This window comes from Sebastes fasciatus, chromosome 17 (genome assembly GCF_043250625.1).
Source record: "Sebastes fasciatus isolate fSebFas1 chromosome 17, fSebFas1.pri, whole genome shotgun sequence".
NCBI classification, from domain to species: Eukaryota; Metazoa; Chordata; class Actinopteri; order Perciformes; family Sebastidae; genus Sebastes; species Sebastes fasciatus.
The window spans coordinates 25,557,898-25,578,143 of record NC_133811.1 but is presented as its reverse complement, the minus strand read 5'-3'; the positions used below and the strand labels follow the sequence as shown (position 1 = coordinate 25,578,143).

Genomic DNA, 20,246 nt, shown 5'->3' with positions numbered 1-20,246 from the left:
AGAAAAAGGCAGGACTTCAAGGGAGACGTTTCAGGCAGTTCAGGAGCAGTGTTTCTGTGGGGGAGAGTAACTCCTTTTGGCATGGACTTTGGGCTTTCTAACTTTGCAGACATTTAACATGCACAAAAAACTATATAACACACTAAAGGAAAGGGGAAAAAAGCACAAAAATATAATAGGTCCTCTTTAATGCATCAATAATTATAATTCAATAATATACATTATTCTGAAATGGATCATTCTGCAGAACGACTAGCCTACTTTTACTTTTGATACTTAGTAAACATAAACTATACCACAGTGTAGAAATACTCTGTTACCATAGTCCTGCTTTCAAAATCTTACTTAAGTAAAAGATTAGAGTACTTCTTCCACCACTGGTGACCAGTCTGTAATCCCTAGACAAACAGAATAGTTTACGCTGCTGAAAATATTTCATTCAGACCAGAAACAATTTGTCAATTAATCAACAAGTTGATTGACAGAAAATGTATCTGCAACTATTATAATAATCAATTAATTGTTTTTTCAAACAAAGTTTTCAGCTCCTCAAATGTGAAAATGTGCTGCTGTGAAAAAAAAACTTAAAATCTTTCGGGTTTTAAACTGTTGGTTAGATAAAACAAGATCCCCTTGTGCTATGCCAAATTATAATGGACATTTGGGGCCATTTCTTTTAAATATTTAATAAACAAAGCTATGAATCAATTCATTGAGAAAATAATCAGCAGATAAATCAAGAATGAAAATAATCATTAGTTGCAACCCATTTTTTTTTCTAACTTTTACACCCTTTATTTTGTCCTAAATCAGATTATTAGTTACTTGTAGGGCTGCAACTAAGGATTATTTTCATTATTGATAAATCAAGTCATTGTTATGTCTATAAAATGGCAGAAAATGAAAATGAAAAAAAAATGCCCATCACAGTTTCTCACTCTTCAAATGTCTTGTTTTGTCCAATCAATAGTCAAAAATCCAGAAAAATAAAATCACTTAATGATTTAAAATATAGAAAAGCAGCGACTCATCACATTTGAGAGACTGAAACCAGTGAATATCTGTGTGATCAATGTCTGAAATGATTCATAGAAATGATTCATAGAAATGATTCATAGAAATGATTCATAGATCATCAAACTAGTTGCAGATAAATCAATAAATCTAAATCTCTCAGTCCTGACCGCTATATCTGTACTTCCCTATCATCATCCCATCTGACGAAAGGTTAATGGGATATAAAAGGAGAACTGAGAGGGGAAATAAACACAGATTCTTATGTCATCCTCTCACTATTTAAATAAATTATAATTACAGTGAAACTCATTGTTGGAAAGTAACTAAGTACAGTTACTCACGTGCTGTACGTAAGCACAATTTTGAGGTACTTTTTACGTGAATATTTCCATTTTCTCCCACTTTACAATTAACAAATATTGTACTTTTCCCTCATCTATTTATTCGATTACTTTAGTTACAAATTCAGATATTATTATACTACAAAACATTATCAACAAATACATTATGATGTATGTTAAGATAAGATGGCATTCATTGATGAATTCACAAGCTACCCATGTTGGGTATATACCCAGTGTTTTTATTTTTTATTATTTTAATTGTTTATATGTTTATATACAACATATAAAGTAATTAAAATTAGCTCCAACTTTATGATCCAATATATTATTCTGCATATTGAGTACTTTTACTTTCTGTTCTTTAAGTATATTTTGATGTGTATTTCTAAACTCAGGTAATGAGGTGTATATATTATAGATATGATCTCTATAGTGTTGATATTGACTGTTCCTGTACATTGCTGCTGCAACACAATAATTTACCAATTTGGGATCAATAAAGTACATCTATATATCTATAGGTAGTATTATCTGAGTAGGATACTTCTTCCACCACTGGCTAAACTTGTCATTTAGTTCCTTTAATCCGTAGTAAACACAGGGAGACAGTCCAACTCTTACTACTACTCATACTACTTAGTTAAATAAGTCGCTGCTTCTGTTTCCGCCTTAAATTCAACCTTAACAAAGACAAAGAGACATCAAGACTTACCTTAAAACCGTCAGAGGAGCGGTGAGAAGTGTCTTTCTGCTGACATGTCCATGTGAAAAGTGTCTCTGTCTCTCTCTGCTGATGAAGTGTGTCGACAGGACGCTTCTTCTCGGAGTTGTGAGCCGGTAACAAGGAAGTAAGTCGGGTTTTTCCTTTTCTTGACATCAACGTGGAGGTTTGGGCGAGTCACATGTTACTGCTGCACCAGGACTAATATCTATACTCCCACTCTGTTCATCCACTTCACTGCTATCGATTACACAATACACGAGGACAATTAAGGAAATAAATATAAAAAAGTGGGTAAAGTGGAAAAAGGCTACTTAATTTAGGCTACTTAAGTAAACGTTTAAAAAAGGTATTAGCATCAAAATTGAAACTTAAAGCACCAAAAGGTAAAAGTTTCAACTAATTTAAATAATGCCAGGTATCGTAAAGTGGCTGTAGGCAGAATATTTTTGGCATCATTGGGCAAAAATTCTATCCATATTTGTTGGCGTTTAGCCTTTCAGAAACTACATTTTTACATTTTTACATTCTCTCGCTTGATGCACATAAAGGGAGGCCCACACAACACCAAAAATTACAATTATTTAACCACAATAACAAAAAATTCTATTTCGTGTGTTATAGTAAATCAAATAAAGTGGCAGTAGGCAGTATATTTTTGGCATCATTGGGACAAAAAAATCCATAATAACCTTTCCTCCTCACGGCTCTGGTTTCAGGCTTTAAAGGTCCTATATCGGGCTCATTTTCAGGTTCATACTTGTATTTTGTGTTTCTACTAGAACATGTTTACATGCTGTAATGTTAAAAAAAAAACTTTATTTTCCTCATACTGTCGGCCTGAATATACCTGTATTTACCCTCTGTCTGAAATGCTCCGTTTTAGTGCATTTCAAGGGAATTGCAATGGAATTGCGTTGCTAGGCAACAGTTTGGGTCCATGTTTACTTCGTGTCAGCAGCAGCAGCAAACGTGGAGGTTTGGGCGAGTCACATGTGCTGCTACACCCTTACAAATATTTAGTCTGACTGCCCCTCTGTTCATCTGTTGCCTAGCAACGCAATCCTGTTGCAATTCTGTTGAAATGCACTAAAACGGAGCGTTTCAGACAGAGGGTAAATACAGGTATATTCAGGCAGACAGTATAAGGAAAATAAAGGTGTTTTTTGGACATTACAGCATGTTAACATGTTCTAGTAGAAACACAAATACAAGTATGAACCTGAAAATGAGCACAATATGGGACCTTTAAAGCACCAAAGGTAAAAGTTTCATCTAATTTATATCATGCCAGGTATCTTAAAGCAGCAGTAGGCAGAATATTTTTGGCATCATTTGGGCAAAAGAAATCCATAATAACCTTTCAGCAAGTTGTAATTCAAGTGTTCTGAGAGAGACTTCTGCACCTCCTCATGGCTCTGTTTTCAGGCTTTAAAGGTCCCATATCGTGCTAATTTTCAGGTTCATACTTGTATTTTATGTTTCTACTAGAACATGTTTACATGCTGTAAGGTTAAAAAAACTGTCTGCCTGAATATACCTGTATTCACCCTCTGTCTCAAACGCTCCGTTTTAGTGCATTGCAACGGAATTGCGTTGCTAGGCAACATCTTGACCTTGATTTACAGTTTTCACCCGTTCAAGGCCAGGAATTTTTAAATTACAGGCATCATACTCAAAGTGTTCAGCATACCTCCTGTCAGGTATTTTTTTTTACAAATTATGTATGTGGCACGCGCTTGCTTTCGGTGTGTTATAAATCACTCTGTTCAACACACATTTATTCAGGTATGGAAGACAATAAGAAAAACAATTTGAGTCCTGAGATTGATGTCAGTATCCCAAGTTTAGATTCTGATGGAAGACACATTTCTTAGATTTAATTAATTAACGGCTTGTTTCAAACGCACAATTTCTGAATACGGGCTGTGTGTGTTTCTCCGTATATTGAGCGTTTTGATAGTTTAACAGTATTTATGTAGCACTTAAACCTGCTTTATAATATTAAAGACATGAAAATAAAAAAATTACAATATGGGACCTTTAAATAGTATTTATAAATTGTAGACTGGCTAAAATATTTTTTTGTTTTTTATCCTCTCTGTGTGTATCAGAAATAAATGATACATTTGATGCGTTGTTTTCATGGTTGTTATAGTTTTTCTGTCTTTAGTGAGGATTTATTTCTTACAACTCTTTTCACAACACTCTTTAAAGATCCTTTCCCGATACATGCACTATTGTTTCTAATAATGCATGTGAATATTAGACAAACTTGAGCAAATTAGATGACAAAATGAAAGTCTTGCACTTTATTTAAGATTTCGGGACAAAGCGCAATTCTACAGTTTTGTTTTCCAGAATTCTACAAGGTAATAATATTTCATTAAGTGATACATTTCTTACTCGATTCACCCTCTATTACAGTTACGCCTTCTCCACTCTGGTCTTGGCTTGTGCTGTGGTTTAAGGGGGATGTTAGGGACCACAGCTGGATATGGCTCTGGTACTGCTGCAGGCAGAGTGGCTCGTGGATTTATCCACGGTGGTCTTGTTGGTTCTGTAACAGGTGGTGGTGGTTCAGATGTGGTCGGTTTTGGGACAGGTGGTGGTGGTGGTTCAGATGCGGTTGGTTCTGGGACAGGTGGTGGTTCAGATGTGGTCGGTTCTGGGACAGGTGGTGGTTCAGATGCGGTCGGTTCTGGGACAGGTGGTGGTTCAGATGTGGTCGGTTCTGGGACAGGTGGTGGTTCAGATGCGGTCGGTTCTGGGACAGGTGGTGGTTCAGATGCGGTCGGTTCTGGGACAGGTGGTGGTTCAGATGCGGTGGGTTCTGGGACAGGTGGTAGTTCAGATGCGGTCGGTTCTGGGACAGGTGGTGGTTCAGATGCGGTCGGTTCTGGGACAGGTGGTGGTTCAGATGTGGTCGGTTCTGGGACAGGTGGTGGTTCAGATGCGGTCGGTTCTGGGACAGGTGGTGGTTCAGATGTGGTCGGTTCTGGGACAGGTGGTGGTTCAGATGCGGTCGGTTCTGGGACAGGTGGTGGTTCAGATGTGGTCGGTTCTGGGACAGGTGGTGGTTCAGATGTGGTCGGTTCTGGGACAGGTGGTGGTTCAGATGTGGTCGGTTCTGGGACAGGTGGTGGTTCAGATGTGGTCGGTTCTGGGACAGGTGGTGGTTCAGATGTGGTGGGTTCTGGGACAGGTGGTGGTTCAGATGTGGTGGGTTCTGGGACAGGTGGTGGTTCAGATGTGGTGGGTTCTGGGACAGGTGGTGGTTCAGATGTGGTCGGTTCTGGGACAGGTGGTGGTTCAGATGTGGTCGGTTCTGGGACAGGTGGTGGTTCAGATGCGGTCGGTTCTGGGACAGGTGGTGGTTCAGATGTGGTCGGTTCTGGGACAGGTGGTGGTTCAGATGCGGTCGGTTCTGGGACAGGTGGTGGTTCAGATGTGGTCGGTTCTGGGACAGGTGGTGGTTCAGATGCGGTCGGTTCTGGGACAGGTGGTGGTTCAGATGTGGTCGGTTCTGGGACAGGTGGTGGTTCAGATGTGGTGGGTTCTGGGACAGGTGGTGGTTCAGATGTGGTGGGTTCTGGGACAGGTGGTGGTTCAGATGTGGTGGGTTCTGGGACAGGTGGTGGTTCAGATGTGGTCGGTTCTGGGACAGGTGGTGGTTCAGATGTGGTGGGTTCTGGGACAGGTGGTGGTTCAGATGTGGTCGGTTCTGGGACAGGTGGTGGTTCAGATGTGGTCGGTTCTGGGACAGGTGGTGGTTCAGATGTGGTCGGTTCTGGGACAGGTGGTGGTTCAGATGTGGTGGGTTCTGGGACAGGTGGTGGTTCAGATGTGGTGGGTTCTGGGACAGGTGGTGGTTCAGATGTGGTGGGTTCTGGGACAGGTGGTGGTTCAGATGTGGTCGGTTCTGGGACAGGTGGTGGTTCAGATGTGGTCGGTTCTGGGACAGGTGGTGGTTCAGATGTGGTCGGTTCTGGGACAGGTGGTGGTTCAGATGTGGTCGGTTCTGGGACAGGTGGTGGTTCAGATGTGGTGGGTTCTGGGACAGGTGGTGGTTCAGATGTGGTGGGTTCTGGGACAGGTGGTGGTTCAGATGTGGTGGGTTCTGGGACAGGTGGTGGTTCAGATGTGGTCGGTTCTGGGACAGGTGGTGGTTCAGATGTGGTGGGTTCTGGGACAGGTGGTGGTTCAGATGTGGTGGGTTCTGGGACAGGTGGTGGTTCAGATGTGGTCGGTTCTGGGACAGGTGGTGGTTCAGATGTGGTCGGTTCTGGGACAGGTGGTGGTTCAGATGTGGTGGGTTCTGGGACAGGTGGTGGTTCAGATGTGGTCGGTTCTGGGACAGGTGGTGGTTCAGATGTGGTCGGTTCTGGGACAGGTGGTGGTTCAGATGTGGTCGGTTCTGGGACAGGTGGTGGTTCAGATGTGGTCGGTTCTGGGACAGGTGGTGGTTCAGATGTGGTGGGTTCTGGGACAGGTGGTGGTTCAGATGTGGTCGGTTCTGGGACAGGTGGTGGTTCAGATGTGGTGGGTTCTGGGACAGGTGGTGGTTCAGATGTGGTCGGTTCTGGGACAGGTGGTGGTTCAGATGTGGTCGGTTCTGGGACAGGTGGTGGTTCAGATGTGGTGGGTTCTGGGACAGGTGGTGGTTCAGATGTGGTCGGTTCTGGGACAGGTGGTGGTTCAGATGTGGTGGGTTCTGGGACAGGTGGTGGTTCAGATGTGGTCGGTTCTGGGACAGGTGGTGGTTCAGATGTGGTGGGTTCTGGGACAGGTGGTGGTTCAGATGTGGTCGGTTCTGGGACAGGTGGTGGTTCAGATGTGGTCGGTTCTGGGACAGGTGGTGGTTCAGATGTGGTCGGTTCTGGGACAGGTGGTGGTTCAGATGTGGTCGGTTCTGGGACAGGTGGTGGTTCAGATGTGGTCGGTTCTGGGACAGGTGGTGGTTCAGATGTGGTCGGTTCTGGGACAGGTGGTGGTTCAGATGTGGTCGGTTCTGGGACAGGTGGTGGTTCAGATGTGGTCGGTTCTGGGACAGGTGGTGGTTCAGATGTGGTCGGTTCTGGGACAGGTGGTGGTTCAGATGTGGTCGGTTCTGGGACAGGTGGTGGTTCAGATGTGGTGGGTTCTGGGACAGGTGGTGGTTCAGATGTGGTGGGTTCTGGGACAGGTGGTGGTTCAGATGTGGTGGGTTCTGGGACAGGTGGTGGTTCAGATGTGGTGGGTTCTGGGACAGGTGGTGGTTCAGATGTGGTGGGTTCTGGGACAGGTGGTGGTTCAGATGTGGTCGGTTCTGGGACAGGTGGTGGTTCAGATGTGGTCGGTTCTGTGTCAGGTTCACAGGTAGTTTCAGAATCCGGCAAACATGTGGTTGGTTCTGTCTCAGGTGTTGGTTCAATGGTAGTTTCAGAATCCGGACCTGGTGGCTCGATTGTCGTTTGAGGCATCTCTCCTTTGCGTCGTCTGTCTCCACCTTCACCACATGAGCACGGGCTGAGTTTAGTGATGCTTCTAATAAGATCAGCACTGGGGAAGTTCATGCTTAAGACACCTAAGCAACCTCGGTTTAAGGAGCTTTCCGCATGTTGCACCACGAAGTCATAAAGCTGCTTGTTAACGTTCTGAGCCAAAGTTTTAGCACTTTCATGCGTTGCCGCTTTACTACCAGTCACTACAATGAAATGGCCACAGATGTGTGACTTGAGGTGCTCTATTTTCCGTTCAACATTTCTCAGCTCTTTATGTTCAAAGAAATATGATTTGTGGTTTTCTGTTCCGTCGTAGAACGTGCTACTCCGGAGCAAAACAATCTTGCCCCTCGCCTGTTGCATGTTTGGTACCGACGGCTCACTCCATATTTTATCTTTGAACCCTTCAATCAATTGCTTCATCATTTCTTCAACTTTCTTCTTGTAAAAGCCGTGTGGTTTCACTTTCAACAGCACAGTCTCACTGCTGTGGTCTGTTAAGAAATCTAAGATGGTCTTTAGGACTTCATCAAGTTTAATGTGTTGCCAAAACTTCCAGTTATTATCCCGGATATAAATGTGTTTTTGTTCCGACAGCCAAATCCCAGCATGCACATTAAAATACCGTATTCCCACTTTGAGTTGGTCTTTTAAGGTCCAAACTTGACATTTAGCAAGTGGTCCTCCGTGTAATGAGAGGCTTTCGTGTGTTCCAGGAATGGAGATAGCAGATACTAGAGTCTCGTCAGATATTAACTTCATCCAGTCCAGGTTATGAGATTCTTTTTTTAGGGTTGGTTGATTATTGAAACCTGACCCTGAGCCTGAACAGGAGGTTACTCTGGTGGGAGGGGAACACATGATATTTGCTAATTTGAGTTATTTGTTCTTCAACAACAGGCAACATAGCAAACCATTACTAAGTGATGTAATAATGCACATCATTTTATGCACAATAGGCAGATGTGGTGAGACAAAATTACAACACAATACAATTACCAATATTAGGTTTGACTTACATAGAGAGAAGCCAGAGGTAAAGATGGATCCCCATCATTGGTTTCTGTTGGTTAATCTATAGTCCGGGGGGCTCAATCAGGATTTGTTCAGGTCTCCTCTTCCCAGATGTTTACATGTTTTTTTCAACTGTCGGTTTGTAAAACAAGAAAAGCTTTTGACACCGAGGACCGTGGCAAACGGGCGATTGCCTCCCTCGCGAGTGAGCAGCCGTAACACTGACTGAGCATAAAGATAAATTTGTATTTGCATGTTTCTACTCCCTAATCTTTAATTTGGAATGGCAGGGAAAGAGAGAGAGAGAAAGAGACAAAGACATGTGGGCGTCGTAAAAGCGGTGAACAGATCGTATCGTAACAGTTTAGTAAAATGTGCCCTCAGGGACGAGTCAATTTGGCTACAGTAGATATCCTTTACACACACTACTGCAAGTAGAATTCATCTATGACCTAAAGTAAATTATTATAATGTAAGATTTTTGAAGACAGTCACTTGAATTGGAACAAATATCAGTATGCAATATCTGTGTAGGCAGCTACATTATATATGGACAAAAGTATGAGGACACCATTGTCCAAATACTTTGGTGTACTTTTGGTTTGGCTTCTGGCTGTAACTTTGTATTTACTGTACAGAGAGGAGAATGTTATCGATCTTCTCGTCTGACTCTCAAAGCAAATAAGCGCTGTTCCCAAAATGTAGAACTATTTCTTTAAAGCTGAAGTAGGCAAGTTGGAGCAAATATAATTAAAAATAGTTATTTTTATAAAACAGTCACTATACCCGGACAGTAGTGCATGAGACAGGTAATCTGTGAAAAAAATCATGTTCCTCTGTGTCCTCCGGTGCTCCTAATGGCATCTGCAAGATTTCACAGACCGGAGGAAAACAACCAATCAGAGCCGAGCTGGAGCCTTGCCGTCTCTGAGCAGCTGTCAATCACTCACAAACTCTGATCAAACGGTCAAACTAGGCAGCGCTGATCAAATATGAATCAATATTCTGTTACTGTAATGCCTATTTCTCTTGTAAAATGTTTTCAGAAACATCTTGCAGTGTACTGTTTAGCTGTAAAATAAGAAAGTTTGTGACCCCGACCACCATGTTGAGATCAGTTGAGGAAATACCAAGCACCGCCCACCAGCTGGAGCAAACTTTGTCATTTTACAGCTAAACAGTTAACTACAAGATGATTATGAAAACATTTGAGGCAAGAAATAGGCATTAACGTAACACAATATTAATTCATATTTTGATCAACGCTGCCTAGTTTGACCATTTGATCAGAGTTTGCGAGTGATTGACAGCTGCCTCCGTTGAATGAACAGCCAATAGGAACGCTCTCTCTTTGAAATAACCTGTGATTGGCCAAAGTCTCCCGTCACAGGCTAGATTTTCTAAACCCTGAAAACAGAGCCATGAGGAGGAGCAGAAGTCTAGTTTTCTCTGAGAACACTTGAATTACAATATGCTGAAAGGTTATTATGGAATTTTTGCCAAATGATGCCAAAAATATTCTGCCTACTGCTGCTTTAATGCTACAGTCATACAATGATATGAAAGAAAAGAGTGTGCAAAGTTTTGTGGAAAGATTTCCCAGAAGAGTGGAGGATGTTGTAGCAGCAAATTAATACTCTATGGTTTGGGAATGAGATGATTAACAATAACATACCTTTTTCATGTTACCTCATTCATTTCCCCATGTAGTGTTTAATACGATGCAATATAGATATATATCATTATTTGTTTTCTTAGGCCTTACTTTCATGGTTGCATCATACTGTAAATTATTGTCAACAAGCCTATAAAGCACACTCTCGTGATATACAGAAATTGGACATATACACATAGCCGTTTACCTTCTGTGGTTGGTTGTGCTGTGTTGCCACGTCATCCTTATCCCGGCCAATAAGCTTGTATCTGGCGTCTGCTGATCCTCTTCCTCACCACCTGTTGCATCTTAGTGCGACAGGTTATCTGCAGAAGCATGATCAGATAAGACTTAACATGGACAACTTGTTAACAGTAGCAAATTCACAACGGGAACAATAGCAGATAATGCCTTTTAAATGACAAGAGTGCTTTTGATCTGAAGGGGGGCTCAGCTACTTTGAACGTCTACTTCTGCACCAGTTTGTTGCCTATACGAGTTAATCCCTTCTTTGTCTTTGCAAGATGTCTGTGAGAACTCTCCCCCTGGTTTTCATTAACCTCGGCGGAGAGATGCTTTACATACTGGACCAACGACTGCAAGCTCTCAACACGTCTGAGGACAATTCAGAGAAAGGTAGAGGCAGCTAGAGGAGTGACAGGCCTAATAGATGTGTATGTATGTGTAGCTCCCACTCATCCCTCCTAGCTGTGAGCCTATAGCTGTCAGATGTCAGCTTAAAAAAACGAACATGTGCGGCTCATATTTCTTGTGCACACCAACTACAAATAACAAGTCTATTTTCTTTTGTTTTCTTACTTGGGGGAAACCTAACTCGGATGCAGGAGTGTGGTCAGACAATGACAGAAAAAGAGGTATCCATGCCATACTTCTGCATTTTATAGTTTAGTCAGCTCCTTGTGCCCCTGTAGTAGAGCTGGAAGAAGTATTCAGAGCTTTTACTGAAGTAAAAGTAGCAATACTAAGTACTTTGTTACAAGCAAAAGACATGCATTTAAAACTTTACTTAAGTAAAAGTACAAAAGTATTAGCATCAACATAGTCATTTTGACGAATATCCCATTTCAGAATAATGTATATTATTGGATTATATCAATGATACACTAATGTGTACAATAATATACAGTATAGGCCTACTTATATATACATACACACACATATATATATACACATATATACACACATACAGTATATATACATATATGCACACACATATACGGTATACATATATACACATACGTATATACATACATACAGAGAGAGAGAGTCTAAAGTTATCAAGTCAATAGAGTACAAAGTACAATATTTGCCTCTAAATTGTAGAGGAGTAGAAGTATAAAGTATATAGAAATACTCAAATAAAGTAAGTACTACAAAATTGTACTTAAGTACCGTACTGGAGTAAATGTAGTTATTACACGGCTGTGTTGAATACTCGATTCTGACTATCTATGTAATATTTGTAGAGGTTTCACAAACGATTACTTAAAGGTTTAAAAATCATTTGGTAATCACTGACAAATACTTAATATATTTTATTACACGGCTGTGTTGAATACTCGATTCTGATTGGTCAATCACGACGTTCTGCAGTCTGTAATTTCTGTATAACAGACCGTTGCTATGTATATCATTACATATTTTAAAAATTAATAAAAAACTTGTAAATATTTAACATAAACACTGAACACAAGTGTTTACAGTGTAACTGTTTATTTTTTGTCATATACACAGATTCTGTTTACTCATATTCCACAATGAAATTTTATGTTGAATGCACATTTAATATACGTCTAAAAGGTTGCTTTTTTTTGTGAAAACAGCGTGTCAAATTGTCATAGAAACACAATTAGACAACTAACTAGCAGGAAAACAACATCAAGCGTTAGCTAGCAAGCTGCATCTAGGTAAAGCTAAAGCTAAAACTAAATTTGCTTAGGGCCTACTGATTTTACATTTTTATGAACAAACATGTTGGTAATTCTTTGTTTTACTCCACATAACTAAATGAGGCATTAGCTATTCCAATCGTGATGGAGAAACACACCTAGTTAACCTCATTGGTAACTATAGGCCTACTTTATCAGAGTATAACCATAACCGTCATCTCAGTTTTTGACTCCAGTGGAATTAATATAATTTGGTGGGATTAAGCGACCTTTATATTACATATTTAAATGTATTGAAGTGTAGATTCATTTATTATTGGTTCCCAAATACTGTAAATACTAATACTTAATAAAGTTTACCTTCCTAAGAATCACAGAAAAGTGAAAGAGCTTTATTTATTTGTAGATGTACTGTGTTTTCTCCTGAAGACTGTCCAAAGGCAGCATGCAGCTTTTTTTTTAGATCTTTTCTTAAAACTTTAAATCTTTTTCTTTCTTTTTCACTCCTTCTGTAGTCCTTTGCTTTTGTAAAGCAGTATTCCAGTGATGACAACCGGGTACAGAAACAATGCATTCAAGTTGCATTTACATCAAAACAAGCTCTTCTGTGCCGTTGCAGTCCATGACATTAAAATATCAAATTCTAGGGAGAATTAACCACCTTTCTGTTTCTGTCTCTTCCCCACTCATAGTTATGACTGACATTATTGGGACCATGTTTAGTAAAGACTTTATGGATGAACTTCTCAAACCTCAGCAGCTGTATTCTCACAGGACACTGAGGACGGTGCTAACTCGGTTAGCGCACGCCTCCATCATGAGGCTGAACCCGGCCAGCATGGACAAGGTACGTACAAGACGATAAGAAAGATGTTTTTAAAGTATTTTTTGGGGGAAATCCACCAAATCAATGCTCAAGTTAAAGTTAGGCTATTTAATGACATCACATTTAAACATTTTTCTTGGTTTAGGTTTAGTGATTTTTGCATATAAGACCAAGATCCGACACTGTCACATTTTTGTTTTATGTTTCCAGGGTTTTACCAGATCAAATGTTGAGGTTTTAATGGTTTAAAGTCACTTAAAGTTTAAAGTCAAGCCTCAAAATAAGTCAACTCTCAAGTGCTTATTTTTGTGTCTTAAGTCCGAATATTAAAGGGGACATATCATGCTCATTTTCAGATTCCTATTTATATTTTGTGTTTCTACTAGAACATGTTTACATGCTTTAATGTTAAAAAAAAACACATTACTTTCCTCATACTGTCGGCCTGAATATACCTGTATTCACCCTCTGTCTGAAACGCTCCATTTTAGCGCCTGTCTCTTTAAAGGTCCCCATATTGTAAAAAGTGACATTTTCATGGCTTTTATATTGTAAAGCAGATTTAAGTTCTATATAAATACCGTGAAAGTATCTAAACGCTTAATCCACATAGAAATACACACAGCCCACATTCAGAAACTGAGCTTTTGAAACAAGCCGTAATAGGATTTTCTGTCCATTTGTGATGTCACAAATCTACAACATTTAGACCATTTCACGGTTTTAAACGTAAACATTCTAAATGGGTCCCAGTTTATTTCCTGTTGCAGTGTATGTAAATGACATCAGCTGACAGGAAGTAAACATGGAACCAAGCTGTTGCCTAGCAACGCGGTTCTGTTGCAATTCCATTGAAATGCACTAAAACGGAGCGTTTCAGACAGAGGGTTGATACAGGTATACTCAAGCAGACAGCATGAGGAAAATAAAGTGAAACCTGAAAATGAGCATGATATGTCCCCTTTAAAACCCCCAGTTGTGTGTTGGTAAGCACTCCAGATACCCATAGCGACTTTTTTGTGTCGACTTTAAGACTACAGCATTTATACTGGTTACAATTTGAAAAAATATGTAGAGCTAATTGTCAGTTTAGAAGCAAAAAAAAAGTAGTTTTGTTTGATTGCAGAGGTGGCATGTCCTTAAAGTTGAGACCTTCTTTCCTTTTTCCCCTGTAGCTTTACGAGCTGATGATCATGGCGTTCAAATATCAGGTCTTCCTTTGTCCACGGCCTAAAGACTTGCTGCTCATCACTTACAATCACATAGATGCCATCAGGGAATTTGTAAAAGACACTCCTGTGGTCGTGAATCAAGTGGACGAGACACATAGGAAGATCATTGAGGTATACTTAAGAGCTGTAATCAGATTTAATTACTGAATGCTTTAAACACTTATTACTCCATGCAGGATACAGTACAGCCTGTACAATAAGTTAGTGTTCCAGCTGTCAGTTATTATCGCCTGCATCCTGTGTGACCTGTTTTCTGTTCTTCTTCATATACTCCAGGTATACTCATCTTTACCAGAAGGTGAATTCCAGCTTCTCAGACAAACACTGCTCATATTTTTTCAAGACATGCATGTTCGCGTGAGTCTTTTTTTTTTACTCATCTCTCCATACAAGTGAGATGAAAATATATTTGGTAACACTTTATAATAATCGTAATGTATAAATGGTAAACTGATAGTTAATTAAACTTAGTTAATAGTTATGTTACCGTAAACAAACAATTAAATTACATTTAATAAGGTTTACTAATTATTGGTAATACTATATATTATTTTAACATTTTATTGTTGAAAAAAAACATTTTATATACTATATATATATATATATATATATATATAGTATATGAAATGTTATATATATATATCTGTTAATTATTAAGATATTATTTGTAAACCTTAAATAAGTTATTTATAAACTATCTATAAACATGGCTAATAAAAAAATTGCAACTGGTGATTATAATATTTATTATTATTTTTATTATTATATTATTATAGATTATAACACAATACCTTGTTAAATGGTTAGTAAATGCTTTGTATCTATAAATATTATTTAGATAGATAGTTAATACTTTGTCGATGCTTAATAATCAGTTTCTGGTCCGTCTGTCTATGTAATATTTATAAAGGTTTCACAAACGATTTCTTAACGGTTTAAAAATCATTTGGTAATCACTAACAAATATTTATTATATTATATAACATGTTATAATGTGTGCAACAATAAACTATTAATACATAGTTTACTAATGTAATCACAATGTAATTATATTGGTTTATATCAGCTATGATACAATATATAATTTCTATACTAATTATTTCATATTACACAAACTAATGATAAAATAACAGAAATTATAGCATTACTAATAATTAGTAAACAGTATTAATTATTCATTGTTTGTTAACAGTAAAATAACTATTAACTAAGTTTAATCAACTATTTACCATTTATAAATGATGGTTATTATAAAATGAATAAATATATAATTATTTAAATTAGGGTTTGTTTTTTTATTATTCCATCCTCTTAGGTGTCACTTTTCCTCAAAAATCAAGTCCAGAATCCCAACGGACGCTTTGCCATGTCGACGTCAGGCCCAGTGCCTCATGGGATAGAGGTTCCAGGGCTTATTAGGTAGGCAGCTGACGAACATGACATTAAAATGTGTTCTGATAGTTAGAAAATCTGTTGAAACATCTTTTACATGTAAACCGAGACATACAGAGTGCTGTCAGATAACGTAACATGATTCGAAGTCCCGACCCCCCTGTCACTTTATGAGCTAGCAACTAGCAAACAATTTCTTTGATTTGCATTCTAACGAAAGTATTCACTCAGGGTAACGGGACCGTATGGACAAGGGGTTTTACTGTTTCACATCGTATAAATCTAAATCACCTTTACACACCAATCATTTCTTTATAGCCTGGTTGTTGAGCATCATTTACACATAACCAATTTAACACATGACTTCCATTAATGCCATCAGATGTAGCTGCTTGTGAAGCAACCGCAAAAGCTGACAAGCTGACAAGCTGACATGTCTTACATTTAGTCCCAGATTTCCCTCTGACTGCTTATAAGAAGTACCTCAATATTCCAGAGTGTCATCATCTGCTTCCTGTTTCCGCAGGACGTTTGACAGAAAGGGCAGAGAGGTGAGACGGAGGGAGTTCCCCACTGGAGGAAGTTACACCAGCTCCGTTAGACAGGGATGCTTTGAGCTGCACGGAGACAGAGTCATGAGACTGGGCATGAACATGTACGTATGAACTGTATTGGTACTGCACTACATACATTATAGTGGAGCTCATATGGATAATAAAATAGTGGTTCCCAACCTGGGGTCCGGGCCCCCTTAGGAGGGCGACAAAGAGCACAGGGGGGTGCGTCAGGATTTGTCTGCTCTGAGGTTGTCAAAATTAGATTTGCTCATGTATAACTAAAATTAGGGATGCACCGATACAAGTACTCACATTTGGGTACTCGCCGATACCGAGTACAGATACGAGTACTTCTCTGTGCCAAAAGACCCTCGTTAACTGCCAGCTGGAGGGTGTGAGCAACACACGGCAGGCTGGGGAGTCGGTGCCGTGGTATCGGAGCCGTTTTGCGAGTACGAGTACATGAGCACAGTATCGGACCCAATACCCGATACAGGTATCGGTGCATCCCTAACCAAAATCATAATAACACCCATACAGGATAATTTATACAAAAGTCAGTATATCAAAAACTGTTTAAAAAAAGATTATGCTTCAATCCATATTTGTTGGCGTTTAGCCTTTCAAAAACAACATTTTCACTGCATTCAAAAAACAATTGGCTCTCTCGCTTGATGCACACAAAGGGAGGCCTTCAAGGAAAACAGGTTGGGAACCACTGGATTAGAAGATGACACTGCTGTGTTTTGTGTTTCATGAATTCAAAAAGGTACGGTGGGAACCATCAAGAGGTGACGCACACATCCCAGACCCCCTCTGTCAAGGTAATAATAGAAGGGTTGAATGTTCGAAGTGACTGTTGGGAGGTCATAACGCTCAGTCAGAAGTACGAATGTCCTGATTGTATTTTTCGCTCCTAAACTTTTCATATTGATTTTTTTTATTGACAATTGACATTTTTCTGCCCAGTCCCTCAGGCCACAGTACAGTGGTGGAATGTAACAAAGAGCATTTACTCAAATACTATACTTAAGTACAGTTTTGAGGTATTTGTACTTTACTTGTGTATTTCCATTTTATGTTTCTTTAGACTTCTACTCTACTACATCTCAGAGGGAAATATTGTTACAGTTTACATAAAAAATAAACACATGATATGCCAGCTCAATCGCAAAAAAGGCATGTGAATGACACGATAATTGCGCGAGGCAAAAGCATGAGATAAGAATGCCGTTCTTGCTTTTGGCGTTTTTTAAATTATTATTTTATATTGCATTTATTGTTGAGTACCTGCTTCTGTTTTATAAATTGTATATGTTTTCATGCTGTTTACTATTATGTACTTTATTATGAACTGTGAAGCACTTTGTAACTGCTGTTTTGAAAAGTGCTATAAATAAAGTTTATTATTATTATTATTATTATTTTTACACCATATATAGTCTTTACTGACTGCAATGTCAATGCAGCCACGTATATTATGCTATGCTCAAAGCTAGTGGCGTCCGACAAACACAGGACTTTCAACCAGGAGACCGGTGTTCGATACCGGTGTTTTGTTTTGTAAGTAACATTAGAGACATTTGTGACGTGTCCTCCGAACTTAGGTTACGTTGTTTCCGTGCATATTGTACTTAGTTTATGTACTTATTTCAAGGCCTTATTTTCATAAACCTGAGTTTTTTGATGCCTAAACCTAACTGAGTGGTTTTGATGCCCCCCCTGCTGGTACTGCACCTTCACAATATTCACACCTTGCAGAGGCAAAACGTGACACTGACACGCTGTCCTCTGGTGGGCAGGCGGGTCTGTTACATCGGGATGGATATGCTTATATGATATGAAGTTAGTAAAATTGGCTCCACATTACAACTACAACAATAAAATGTATTCATTAGTGATAAAAAACTAATTTAATATTCTATAATAAAACACAACACTGTGAAAGGAACCATTCTGCATAATGAGTACTTTTATATTTTAGGTACATTTTGCTGATAATCTTGTGTACTTTCACTTAAATACGATTTTGAATGCAAGACTTTTACTTGTAATTGAGTGTTTTTACAATATGGTATTACTGTTTTTATATAACTGCACATTTCTCTCAGTTACTGTATCTCACATTTTGCTTTTTGATTATGCATCACATACAGTATTGAGAACATATTTCTATTCATTCATAACCTTCCTGTGCCCCTCCACCACCATGCTGCTGCTGCAGACGAACGACACCCCTAACCTGCTGGCCAAAGAGGAGCTGAACCTGCTGGCTCGTCTGATGGGCAGCATGAATGCCGAGAACGCGCCTAAAACTGAAACCGGCTTTAGGATCAACCTGTTCACTACAGACCGAGAGGAGGACGAGGCGTGAGTGCTTTTCTTTTATGTCTTTTTTCTCATTCTCTGCTATTAAATTAACGTTAATTCCCACAAATGTGACTTTTGTTTTGGTTAACAGGGGAGCTTCAGATGGAGCTGAGCAGTCCTTGTTTGGAGTAATAAATATTCAAGCGATGCAGGTAGGGTGATGTAACACTTTTAGTCGTAAAATGTGACCTGAGAGAGGACCTGCAGCATGTTATACAACAGTCGCTGATGGGACACACCTTATTAGGCTGACAATATAATAATAATAATATATAATAATATAATTGATATGAACAAGGAAGGAAATAAGATAAATAGAGAAATAAAAATGTAATAATAACAGGTATATAAAACTAAAATAAGAACAGAAGTAAAAATATAAACTATACCAGAAAAAGCAAAAAGACAAATAGGACATATTAACATAAAATAGTATTGTTGTACAGTATGGGGTGTAAAATAATAGGTTGAAATGTAGTAATATAGTATAACATAGTATATAGTGTAGTATCAGCCTAGTATAATATATATCATATAAATATATTACATATTATTATAAGATTAAACGCCTTTGAAAATGGCCATGACCGTTTTTCCTCGTCAAAATTTTACTTTGGAGCGTTATTTAACCTCCTTCATGACAAGCTAGTATGACATGGATGGTACCAATGGATTCATTAGGTATTAGGCTTTCTAGTTTCATATGATAGTACCTTCTCACTGATTAAATACTTAATAGATTGTAGTAAAACAACTAATAACCACCTTTTTAATAACATAATATGTGAAGAGTTGACATGTTTGGGTTTTTGTCTGATTCAGGATGAACAGGCTGCGTCTCAGCTGGCTCAGATCGCCGGACAGTTTGCAGACAGTGAAGAGCAGACAGAAAATCTCAGCAGCAGCAAAGGAGACGACCTGCTGGCCATGATGGACGACCTCTGACCCTGATGTGTAGTTTCAATAGGTTTCATTTATTGTTTCAACTTGACTGCCTAACTCAGGTTAAATCACATTATCTGTTACTGTTTAACCTGTAAAATATGCAGTTGTTGATGTATTTACTTCTACACTTGGTTGAAGTAGATTAGTGAGTAAAATAAATATCCAATGACTCATATACTGTAGCACCTAAAATAAACTATTTTGTATTGTATGTATTTTATTGTATGTATTATATGTTTTCCATAAAAGATTTATTCATATTTTTTTTTGTTTGTGTGCTGATTTGTTTTTTTAACATAACATGTTTAACATGATCCAGACTTATTTATATTTTTCTGTTATTCATTCATTTTTTAAAATGGATTCGATTTTTTATTTTCTGATCAGATTGCGTTATATCAAATTTCCCAAAGGATATCAGAAATACATTTTTTTATGCATTCTAAATACTTATAGAAAATCAGATCAGAGATCTGATCATTCCCTTCATATTTTTTATTAAATTTATCATAATTGTGTCTTTTATGTTTTGTAACCTCTATGGCATGGACACTCCAGTAAAAAAGATTTTTAAATTTGGTTAAACAAATTTATTTATAGACATCGTGACGTATAATTATTTCATTTTCATTTCAAAATTTATTTTGAACATGTACAATACAAAACAATAAAATAAAAAATAAAGAAAAAGAGTGATCATACCAGCTTCCTTATTGAGCCATACATATACTCTAATTACATTTTCCTAAATTTGTCTAACTATAATTATTATTTATAATTA

At 38.7% G+C, this 20,246-nt stretch overlaps 2 protein-coding genes across 4 annotated transcripts in view; one reads left to right on the top strand and one right to left on the bottom strand.

Annotated features, from left to right (window-relative positions):
• Positions 1-10,559, bottom strand: part of zc3h12ab (zinc finger CCCH-type containing 12Ab) — a 19,921-nt gene extending 9,362 nt beyond the window's left edge. The window contains exons 1-2 of the mRNA XM_074613527.1: positions 10,442-10,559; positions 2,074-2,322 (exon numbers count right to left, since the gene is read on the bottom strand). Of these exons, the coding sequence (XP_074469628.1) occupies positions 2,074-2,238 (165 nt within the window). The 5' untranslated portion in view covers positions 2,239-2,322; positions 10,442-10,559. The remainder of the gene's footprint in view (positions 1-2,073; positions 2,323-10,441) is intronic.
• oscp1a (organic solute carrier partner 1a) lies at positions 2,099-20,246 on the top strand. Of its 3 annotated transcripts, XM_074613530.1 has the most exons (12): positions 2,099-2,209; positions 10,758-10,869; positions 11,079-11,108; positions 12,836-12,990; positions 14,145-14,312; positions 14,478-14,558; positions 15,517-15,620; positions 16,120-16,248; positions 16,920-16,974; positions 18,375-18,520; positions 18,612-18,672; positions 19,343-19,652. In XM_074613530.1, exons 2-12 carry the CDS (start codon positions 10,758-10,760, stop codon positions 19,463-19,465), a joined length of 1,164 nt encoding a protein of 387 aa, XP_074469631.1. In that variant the 5' UTR covers positions 2,099-2,209; the 3' UTR covers positions 19,466-19,652. The 3 variants fall into 3 exon arrangements, with proteins under 3 accessions (XP_074469631.1, XP_074469630.1, XP_074469632.1); XM_074613529.1 differs by lacking the exon at positions 2,099-2,209 and having other exon boundaries at positions 10,567-10,869; positions 19,343-20,246; XM_074613531.1 differs by lacking the exons at positions 2,099-2,209; positions 11,079-11,108 and having other exon boundaries at positions 10,567-10,869; positions 19,343-20,246.